Raw genomic sequence first — 12283 nt, 5'->3', positions numbered from 1 at the left:
AGGGCAGGGGAGGGGAGGGGGGATAGTAGAGGATAGGAAAGGCAGCAGAACACAGCAGACACTAGTATGGCAATATGTAAATCAATGGATGTGTAACTGATGTAATTCTGCAATCTGTATATGGGGTAAAAATGGGAGTTCATAACCCACTTGAATCAAAGTGTGAAATATGATATATCAAGAAATTTGTAATGTTTTGTACAACCAACAATAAAAAATTTAAAAAAAAAGGAAATATCTCCACAGAAACATCTACAATTCAGAGGATCATTAGAAACTATTTTGAAGATTTCTACTCCAATAAACTAGCAATTCTTGAAGGTACTGATAAATTTACAAACATATGACCTACATAATTTGAACCATGAGAACATAGAAAACTTAATCAGATTGATGTCAAACAATGAAATTGAAGCAGCTATAATATCCTTCCAATGAAAAAAAAATCCCAGGACCAGATGGATTCTCAGACAAGTTCTACTAGACCTTCATAGAACTAATATCAATCCTCTTTAAAGAATTCCATAAAAATATGAAAAGAGGGAAGACTTTCAAATTCATTGAATAAAGCCAGTATCACATTGGTACCAAACCAGACAAAGACACATAAGGGAAAGGAAACTATAGGGTGATATTCCTGGTGAATATAGGTGAAAAAATCATTAATAAAACACTGGCAAACTGCATTCAAAAACATTAAGAAGATAGTACACCATGATCAAATGGGTTTCAACCCACGGATCCAAGGTTAGTTTAACATAGGCAAATCAAAAAATGTAATTCACCATATAAACAGAGTTAAGGCAAGAATCACATGGTTGTCTCAATTGATAAAGAAAAAGCATTTGACAAACTTCATCACACATTCATGTTTAAAACTCTAGAGTAAGTACAGATGGAAGGAAACTACTTCAACATTGTAAATGGTATATATGACAAACCAAAGACCTCCTCATACTAAACAAAGAAAAACTGAATTTCCATAAAAACAAGAACGATATAAGGATGGGGGTATTATTTTTTTATATTCTTGATTTTAATACTCTGTTAAATGATTATATGGCAAAGATGCTCTACTATTCTGTAGACTTTCTCTTCAATCTATTGGTTGTTCCATTGGCTGTTAAAACACTTTTTAATTTTAAATATTATCACCTGTCAGTTCTTGCCATTATTTTCTGAGCTATTTAAGTCCTGTCTAGGTTATCTTTGCCTATATCTATATCTTGAATTGTTTTGTCCATGTTGTCCTTTAGTTGTTTCAAAGTTTCAGGCCTTACATTAAGGTATTTGAGTCATTTTGGTTGAATTTTAGTTGATTTTTGTAAAGTAAGTTGATTTTTGAACAGCATAAGTGATAGGGTCTAGTTTAAATATTCTGTGATTTAAATTCAATTATCCTATTATCATTCACTGAAGAGGCTGTATTTTTTAAAAATGCATTGACTAATTTGCTGAGAATCCAATGGTTGCACATGTTTGGGTTTATTCTTTGGTCCTCTATTCCACTGGTGTATGTATCTATTTTCATGCCAATACCATGCTTTTATATATTACAATGTCACATTAATACAATTTGAAGTTGGGTATTGCAATTCTTCCAGCACTGTTTTTGCTCAGAATTGCTTTGGCAATTTGTAGTCTTTTATGCTTTCATATAAATTTTTGAGTGCTTTTTTAGTGATATGAAGAATGGCATTGGCATCCCAATTTCATTGAATCTGTAGATTGATTATTATTTTTATTTTAATTATTTTTTTATTTTATTATTATTATTTTAATAATAATAATTTTTCCAATCCTTAAACATGGGAAGTCTTTTAACCAGTTATTGTCTTCTTCAATTTCTTTCTTCAGTGATTTATATCTTTTATTGTAGAGGTCTTTCACTTCCCTCATTAATGTCATTTATAGGTTTGTTTTCTTTCTTGCTTGTTTAGTAATTTTTTAAGAGTGTCTTGCTCTGCTACCCAGCCTAGTCTTGAATTTGTGGATCCTAGTGATCCACCTGCCTCAGTCTTGTGAAAACTTTTATTTTTTTTTATTTTTTAATTTTTTTTTTTTAGTTTTCAATGGACCTTTATTTTATTTATTTATATGTGGTGCTGAGAATCAAACCCAGTGCCTCACACATGCTAGGCAAGTACTCTACAACTGAGTCCCAATTCCAGCCCTTGTAAATACTTTTGACTACAGCAACACACTGCCCAAAAAATATTTTGATGAAGGACTGGCAATATCATTAATCATGTGTACCCTCTGCAGGGGTTATTTTTCTCTTATTTCTCCTATTTTGCTTACCTCCACTCATTAAATTATTCATCTTACTCTCCCACAATCTAGACTACTAATTTCCTGATAACTACATAAAATCATGGTCAATTTTTGCAGTATTCACAACTCCTGAAACTGTTTTCAACAGTCTAAAGTTAATGAATAAGAAAATTAAGGAAGTAATGCATACCTGTTGAACATTGGCCTGAAGGAGATCTCCAAGATGCCTGACTAATTCAGAGAAGTTGGGCCTCTTTGTGTAATCACTATGCCAGCAGTCAAGCATGGTCTGGTAGCTATAGATTGGGAAAAATGTTAAGGTAGTCTCCATCCACCAGTTATACTTCTTTTATAACTTTTTACATGGGTGATCCATTAGGACTTGTCTTCACAATTACCCCAAAGCACATTCTCTACTGTGGCCTTATACTACAGTTACTAATAAAGCCTGCCTAACCCATACCTGTTCCTTACGTACATGTGCCCACCATTACCACATTTTTCAGCTCTGTATGCATAAATAAATGTAAAGAATCAATTATATTTAGGTTTAGGAGAGAAAGGTAGCATTTATTTCTGTCACTTGCTCCTTTACCAGTACAAGAATTGTATGAGTGGTGAGAGCATTGCATTTTATGAGGCTAACTGTCAACAATTCTCTTGGACTTTGGGCTCTCCTCGGGATCAATTTTTAGCTTCAAGTAGCATTAGACAGCCTTGGGAAATGGTATAAAAACTTCCAGTTTTATATATTTTAGTTCAAATACTGGAGTCCCAAACTGTACTTTCCAATGGTTTTGATAAATAAGCCATCAACTAAGTAATGGTTGCAGTTTCACATTGAAATTACTCTTCAATGAAAACCAAAGTATTTATATATATATACACACAACTTTCTGGAGTGATGGATCTTTCCATTTGCTTTTAGAACATATTTTTAATTATGATGGATAACATCATTTTAATTATAATGGTTTTATAATCACATATAAGAATGGATTAATTATGCCATATTTGTACTACACATAACATAATTTGATGAATCACATTCCCCAGTATCTTTACTTTCCCTCTCTTATCTTACCAAAATCCATTTGCTCTACTCTATTGATTTCCATTCTGTTATTATTATTATTATTTGAATTAGTACACTATAATTATATATAATGGGATTTGTTATGGTATATTCATTCATACATTTCCATAGCATCATGTGATAGATTGGATTACCACTGATTAAAGTTATTTAGATTTATTTATTGGGCCAGTGAGAGATTCTGGAGATTCTTGAAATTCACTCTCAGACTTTATTTCTCCAGATTGTTTCAATTTGTGTGGCCATATCTTCTTTCAGTGCCCAGTAAGGCTGTGTCAGGAAATCACACATCTGGGCTGCAATTTTTTATTTAATAGCTAAAACATAGACTTCTATGTTTTAAATCTGTGGCTAAAAAGGAACTAGCCAGTGTCCTGGTTTTATCTAATTCCTGAGTGTTTCATAATACAAATGTAATGAATATTTCACTATATGCATCTACATATGAAATTTTAATCATCTATTTCATAGTTCCCTTTGAATTATAACTATATACTTTAAGAGAGCAAAAGACAACTTTAGCATTCAACAAGAGTTTTTAAGTTGAATTTTACAACCCGCTGTGTTTATGTTGATCCTTTCCTCCCAAATTAATTAAGTCTGGTGGCTCTTCATTTGTAGAACATACATTTCAGGAGTGGAATATTCAGGGGATCTCATTCTTGTTCCCTCCTTAAGCTGACGGCAGAAGTCCTCATCTACTTGCATTCCTGGGTATGGTGAAGCACCTGGAATAGAAGAAAAGACACATATTTTCCCATGGGTAAGCAATCTATCAAGTTCTTATGACTCAAATACCTAAAGAAAACTCCGGGAATGAACAAACAGCTCTGTATCTATGTAGAACATGAGACACAGGACTTCCATCCAATTTCCCAATCTTGGCTGATATCTCTGTTTGAAGGTCTGACAGAAAGTATTTACCCAGAAAATTCTAATCAAAATTGCACTGATATGATAGATGGAGGTTTTCAAAAACTAATGATTTATTTTCATTGACTTCACATTTATTAATGCTTTTAATTGATATATTCAGCCATAACTCTTGTGTTTAGTCCAAGAAGTCCTATTATTTGAAGTCTCTGAAAGCTGTTCTCATATTAATTTTTAACCTGCCATGCTCCTATGACTAAGGCATAAAGAAAAACAAGGGAGTAGAATTCTAGTCAGTGTGTGGAGGTATGCCTCCAATTTGAGAAATATAGTCCTCGTAGCATGGAAATCCAAAAGAGAAATAAGGTCTGAAAGTCAATTTCAAGTTGATAAAATGAAAACTTATTTACAAAATATTATGGGTAATAGTTAACTAAAGTACACTTTCCAAATTTGAATCATATTTAAAGTAGCTAAGCGTATTACAAAATATGTTTTAGCACAAGTTCGTACACTTATGTCAATACATAGTTTCCAAAATCACTACTGATATCTGATACATAATATTGAGTAAATACTGAAACTCTAAAATAAGTGTTCTAGGTCTTTGAGATTAAAGGTGGTATCAACATTGCCAAAATTTTATTTAAATAAACATTTGAAAATCCAAGGTGATTGGTCATTTATACACCCCAAAAATTTCCCCCCAAAATGTTCCTGGTAGTTAAGAAATATAAATCAGAAGTGACAAAGAAAAAGCCAAAGATAAAATCAAGACTAATTCTAATAAACTATCAGATTATCAAATAGAATACACTTGGAGATGAGGAGAAATTACATCAATCATCTAGCATCAACCTTCTAACTTTCAAGAAGTATGCTATAGAAACCTGATCAGTTAGCTAATTCAAGGCAACCTGTAAGATACTCTTAATTTTAGTTACTTCTCCATTGTTGCCTTAAATAACTTATTTGGTTAGTTTTACTCTTGTTATATTTTAGGCATTATAGATATAAGCACATGTCATCATCAAGGAACAATTATTTCCAACCTGTGTGTCACACAACCCTGAGAGATTGGAGTTATAAGAATGGATCTTCATATCCTTGGGACCAATAGTCATTATCAATAGCTAAAATAATTAATGTATCACGAGTGATAATTATTTTCTAAATCATGAAAACTGATGAAATTCACAAAAGAAAATCTATTTTTTCAATTTCCTGAATTCATAATAGCTTTCTCTAATGCATGCTTTCTTAACAAAGACATGCTAAGACTGTAAGTATCTTTATATTATAAATGTGTAATTCATTTCCTAATTTGCCTGATGTAAATAGAAAGGTTAAAATAACATATATCAGAGTTCTCTAAGTAAATTTGTTGTAATCTCTGGAACATATTAGAGCAGAATATTTGCTATTCACTCTGTGGAAAATATTAGGAGTCTTTGCGAGATAGATGGTAAAGAATCATCCCTTTTAGATGTGCACTGTGTGTCACTTCAAAGAGCAGAAACATTACCTTTTGGTGTTTATGCCATAAGAATATATTGTGTATATAGTACTGGCCTTATCCTTAGGTTCACTTTGGACAGATATATATCTTTGTATGATTTGAGTATTAATAATTGATCTGTTCCTCCCCAGGAACTATATCCTAAATTACAATTTTCAGTTATGCAAATATCTTTTTAAAAATCCATCACCTAGCTGGGCATGGTGGCACATGTCAATAATCCCTGCAGCTCAGGAGGCTGAGGCAGGAGGATGGTGAGTTCAAAGCCAGCCCCAGCAATAGTTAGGCACTAAGCAGCTCAGTGAGACCCTATCTCTAAATAAAATACAAAATAGGGCTAGGGATATGGCTCAGAGGTTGAGTACCTCTGAGTTAAATCTCCTCTCCAGTACCAAATAAACAACAACAACAACAACAAAAATCACCTAACTACCATTCTACTTTGTGCTTTAACTTACACTGTCTCCTGAAATTCTTTAATTTCTTTAATCTTTACCTTTCCCAGAAATGACTCCTCCAAACTTCATATGTATCTTCGTATCCTTAAACGTCCAATTCTACTTGTTCATTCTTTTATTTACTTATTTATTTTTTAGTTGTCAATGGATTTTTTTTTACTTTATTTATTTATGTGGTGCTGAAGATCAAACCCAGTGCCTCACACATGGTTGTGGCTCTACCACTGAGCCACAACCGCAGGCAACTTGCTCATTATTTAGGAGAGTTTTCAGATGTAATTTTTCCTCAAGAAGTAGAAACTAACCTCATCCTCCATATTTTCTTTTACATTTTACCGAAATCTCTATTATAGGGTGCCGCAGTCTGGCTGGGCACAATTCAGGAGCCACTTGTCAAAAGAAACAAACTTTATTTTTAGAACACACACACCACACCACACAGCTCTTCAGGAATTCCCTCAGAGCCCAACTGCCACCACCTGCTTCCCACAAGCCTCTCAACCTCCCCCACTCCTCCTGCTCTTGAGGCCGATTAGTTGGGAAGTTTGCTGGGGTCCCTTCGGCTGTGGCTCTCAACAACAGGGCTTGTCACAGAATTAATTGGCTGTATTTTTTCCAAATTACCTGTAAGTCCTAGAGGATAAAGAACAGTCTTATCCTACAGTGATTTTAATGTGAATGTCACACAGCAAATGTTTGTTGAATTAAATTATAAATCTAATGAAATAAACTTCTAAAGTATTTAATAAGTATACATTTCTTTATCCTACTTTTAAATAAATACATGACAAATGGTGATGTTAAATGAACATTAAACACATAGAAACAATATTCTACTTTATTCTGATGTTTGAATTTTAGCAGTTACCATCAAAAGTGACATTTCATATGTAAAACCTATTGCCTGGACTTTCATTATGTTAATCACTGGGCTTGGCTTTTGAATGAAGACTATATCAAGTAAAATAACATTAATAGTTATAAATTTAACTATTATTTCTCAAAACCCATGGACATAAAAATTGTTAGTATCTTTTGTGGGCCAAAGATGTTGTGGTTATTTGGTAAGCCTACCTACTAAAACGAGGGCCTACATGCCTTCTGTTGGGGTCAACCCTTGTCACTTGATATTGCTTAAGGTGTTTTTTTCAGCCAGTGGATACAAGTTCAGCCATGAGGTACAACTACAGCATAAATACTGCTTAGTGTCAAATTGGAAGTTTCATGTATATCTTTCTGCTACTCTGAGATCTACCATGAGATTGAATATACCAGATGCTCAAAGGAGAGCCCACCTATGGGCCTGTTATCCTTCTAGGATCAATACAAGTTCTCTGCTATTTCTGCTATTCCAGAAGCAGAAAGATAAACCATATTCACCAGTAAAGTATATAGGGTAGCACTGATGGTTCTTGAATCACTTTATTTCCCATATAAGCCTTTCCATATTTGATGGTAGATCTAGGAGAAAGATTCTAGGAGACAGATTAAAGTAAAAGAGAATTGGAATGACAGAGAATATAGTTCTAGTGACTTCAGAAACAGCCCCCCCCCCAAAACTCAAATTCCCTAGATATTCTAGGAAAAACTGTTCTTTGGAGAGAAGTGCCAGTTAAAAGCTCCAACTTTTTAATTGGAACATGGACAAAGATAATACCTTAGGAAACACTCATAATTCCTCCTGCAAGGCTAGAGAACAGATATACTAAGAAAGCTAGGGAATTGAGGTCCAACAACAACTTGTGAGTCAGTGAGAAAATATATTGGGATGTGATAACTTACATCAAATTTTTGTAAATTGTCTTGCTCTGTGGAATGCAATGGAAATACAAGGCTCTATTTTAACTTAAAGGGATGATAAGATTAATCATAGTATAAGTGTTTTTTACTTATCATGTAAATTTAAATATAAGACAGCAGCCAACAGATACTTGACCCTTCAAAACAATTCATTTTTGCTATATTTTAAAATCTTAGCTATAGTCAGTGAATATCTTATGTAATATACTTTAAAAGTGTAAGTCACAAAATGGGGTTTGGACAATTTATTTAAGGATACAAGTGAAAATTCAGAAATTAATATATTCATACTCCTAAATGTGATATTTTGATAAATATACATTATGAAATGATTAAATTACACTAATAAACATAAACATTAACCTATAAGTTAGTCAGCTTTTTGTCACTGTGACCAAAGTATCTGATAGGACAACTTTTTTCGGAGGTTCAGTGCATGGTTGGCTGATTCCATTGTTCTAGGAATAAGGTGAGGCAGAACATCCTGGTAGCAGGGCAGGCAGAAGAATGCTGCTCACATGAAGGTAGCCAGGAAGTAGAGAGGTAAAGCCAGGGGACAAGATATAACTCCCAATACTATACCTCTAGAAACCTATTTCCTCTAGCCATGTCCCATCTGCCTATAGTTATCACCCAGTGCAGTAATCTTTTGAACTTATCCATCATTTGAATGTATCCACTGAATAGGTTATAGCTCTCATAATCTAATTATTTCACCTCTGAACATTCCTTCATTGACTATCACATGAGTTTATTAGTGGACACCTTATATCCAAACCATAACAAACTATTTATCTTTTTTTGTTAGTGGAATGTTTAGTATATGGTTTCTTAGGAATTTTAAATTAAAAATAAGTTATTATAACTATAGCCCACACAATACAAAATATTTCTAGAATATTAATTTCCTAACACAATACATATTAATGTCAAACAGATATTGTAATCAATGTTCTTCCTTACTAAATATCATTGAGATTTTTTAGCATTAGATAAACATCTCTCCAGTAACCACACACCAACATTCTACTCTCTGTTTTTATAAATCTGACTTTTTTAGAATATACATATAAGTGAGATCATGCATAAGTTTTCTGATAGTCTTCTTTCATTTAATGTCATGTCATCCAATTTCATCCCTGTAATTACAAATGGCTGGATTTCATTTTTAAAGGCTGGATAGTATTTTATTTTCTCTGTGCATATACATACATACACACATACTATATTACATATCTCAGTTATTATAATATTATAATGAACATAGGAGTGTGAAAATATCTTCAACATACTGATTTTCTTCAACTATATTCCCAGAAGTAGATGGCTGAATCATATGGCAGTTCTATTTTTAAATTTTTTTCAGGAGCCTTCAGACTATTTTGCATATTAGCACTTCATTATACAAAATATTTAAAAAAATAATTTACATTTCCACCAATAGTATAACCTCACCAATGAGTCACCTATTGTTTTTTTGAAAATACCTATCCTTACAGGAGTGAAGTGGCAACTCAATGTACTTTGAGGAAAAGCATTTATTAAAATACATGTTTACCATTCACATTTATGTTGAGAAATTAATATCAAGACTTCTTCCATTTAAAAATGTTATCTTTTCTTTCTATTAATTTTAGTTCTTCATAAAGTGTATATACTAACCATTTATCTTATGTATATTTTGAAAATATTTTCTCCCATTCTATAATTTGTCTTTTCACTGTGTTAATTTTTCTCTTGGCAGTACAGCTTTTTACTTTGATGTAATCATATTTGCCTGATTTTGTTTTTTGTTTCCTATGATTTTGGGGTAATATACAAAACATATTTGCCCATACCAGCATCATAATATCCAAGTTATATATCACCCAGATAAATGAATAAAGAAAATATGGAACACTGAGTTGATTTAAGTGTTGAATGTCATTTTTACACAAGAGGTTGTTTTCCCCACATCATTTATTGAAAAAAAACTATCCTTTCTCCATTATGTATTCTAACACTCTTGTCAATTTCAATTAACCATATATGTTGATTTACCAGGACTAAAGTTGCATATCTGGCAGCTACTGTCTCAACTTATGTTGAGACAGATGGGTGCAGTTACATGATAAAATTACTGTTCAATAAAAAAAGAAAAGTATTTTACATATCTACAAATCTTTCTGAGGGCAGGGTACCCACCCCAGTTGCAAAGATTTCGACTCGGCTTGACTGTCCCTGAGAAGGTTTGGGGAGACATATGTGGTTAGCCCTCAAGACAAGTCGTTTCACCAGAATATAAAGCTACTGCTTTAGCAGGATATTGGGGGTTGGGGAGAGCAGGTGACAGAGTTGAATACATTTGGGTGGTTATATAAAACACTTATAAGAGATTTTAGGTACCCAGGAATGCCATAGAAACACTGGAACTACACGGGCTCTCGCCAGAAGGTGGCAGGTGAAGGAAGATAAACTTGGACAGGCTCAAGACCCAGAATGTTGGGAAGCATTTGCAGCAAAAGACTGATCTAGAAAGGTCAAATAATAAATATATAGCTGAGAGAGCTGATGAAGTTGCTGTTTTTATACCTACAGACACTAAGAAGTTATGCTGTTGAGGCCTGAGTATATGTAGTCTATCTCCCAATATCCAGTGTAATACAAAATAGCAAGGCCCACTAAAACTTCCCTCCATCTCAGATATATCAATAAAACTAATATTTGAATCTTCCATTTTATCAGTTCTTATTTCACTGTATAAAATTATATGTAGATTGGAGGTATTTCTCCATAATTTTGATATTGTATTCCTTAATCTACTTTTATGCTATTTTATCTTTAATGCTATAATTTGTTAACTGGAAGTATTTGCAGGACTCTCCTTTGATTATGCTCTCCCCCACCTTTTTCTTTCTCCATGATATTTCCTCCTTTGTCTATCTTCTCTTCAACCTTGCTATTTTTGTTTGTTTTGGTTTTGTTTTGTGTGTATGTTACTGTTTGTTGTGTTTTATTTTGTCATGGATCTGGGTACTTAACTTCCTTAGCCCAACTTGGTTTTAATTTTGAGACAGGATCTTTCTGGATTGCCAAGATGACCCTCTATCCTATGATCCTCCTGATCCAGCCACCCACATGGCATGAAGGAGCCATCATGCTTCACTTTTTAATTAAATTAATATAAAATATTGGGGTATAATAATTGGACTTAATCATTCTATGTTTTTCTTTTTATTATTTCTATAATCTCTGCCTCACATTTCCCTTGCATTATTTTCCTACTTTTGTCTCTCTCCATGTGCTTCCTCCCTCCTGTTTTCTTTTGTGCATATATTTTTGTTTGTTCATTTTGTTGTTTAGGATTATTTTATCTTTTTTGTTTTCATTTTACATGTTATTTGTGTTATTTTGCTCTTTTATTCTTGCTTTGTCTCCTTTTTCTTTTATCTTCTTTTGGGGGGATTGTTTGGTTATTTGAGATACTATGTTCATTGGATATAGACATTATATATTTTCTTCTTTTTTATTTCCATATATTCAGTTTTCACCTCTACTTCTTTTTCTTCTATTTTCTCTCTAATATTTTTTCATTCTGTTTTTTCTTTTATTTTCATGCTCTATGTAGTACAATATCAATTCAAAGTTTAAATACTATGCTTTAGCCTATTTTGTTACTACAATTATTTCCTACTTCAGAACTATTGGAATTGTTTTAGTCAGCTTTTTCACTGTTGGGAGTAAAAGTCCAATCGAATCAATTGTAGAGGAGGAAAAGTTTAATTGAAGGCTCACAGTTTCAGAGATCTCAGTCCATTGACAGCTGGCTTCATTCCTCAGATATCCAAGTGAGGCATAACAACATGATGGAAGAATATGGCAGAGGGAAGCAGCTCACATCATGATCAGAAAGCAGAGAGGAGAGACTCCACTTGCCATATACAAATACGTACTCAAACTCACAACCCCAATCTTTCTGGATTGACATGGATGTTGCCACCAGCCACATCCTATCAGCCTTCATTTACCACTCAATTAATCCTGTCAGGTGATAAATTCACTGATTGCATTAAGGCTCTTATAATCATTTCTTCTCTGAATCTTCTTCCATTGTCTCACATATGAAATTTTGGGGGACACCTCACATCCAAAACAACATTCTACCATTGTCCCCCTAAAGGTCACACTCTTCTGACAATCCAAAATACATTTAGTCCATTCCCAAGAGTCCCCATTGTTTCAACACTTCCAAAATTACTCAAAGTTCAAGGCCAAAGTCTTCTC

General features: G+C 33.3%; 1 protein-coding gene across 1 annotated transcript in view; it reads right to left on the bottom strand.

The window, feature by feature from the left end:
- The window catches only part of LOC107155639 (vascular endothelial growth factor receptor kdr-like), a gene marked incomplete at its 5' end in the record, with an annotated part of 118367 nt that overhangs the window by 51937 nt on the left and 54147 nt on the right, over nt 1-12283 (bottom strand). Inside the window, 2 exons of the mRNA XM_048797237.1 lie at nt 2465-2570; nt 3999-4098. Coding sequence (XP_048653194.1) covers nt 2465-2570; nt 3999-4098 — 206 coding nt within the window. The remainder of the gene's footprint in view (nt 1-2464; nt 2571-3998; nt 4099-12283) is intronic.

Source organism: Marmota marmota, unplaced genomic scaffold (genome assembly GCF_001458135.2).
Source record: "Marmota marmota marmota unplaced genomic scaffold, marMar, whole genome shotgun sequence".
Classification (NCBI taxonomy): domain Eukaryota; kingdom Metazoa; phylum Chordata; class Mammalia; order Rodentia; family Sciuridae; genus Marmota; species Marmota marmota.
The sequence above is the reverse complement of the archived record's forward strand: the minus strand, read 5'-3'. Positions and strand labels throughout refer to the sequence as shown.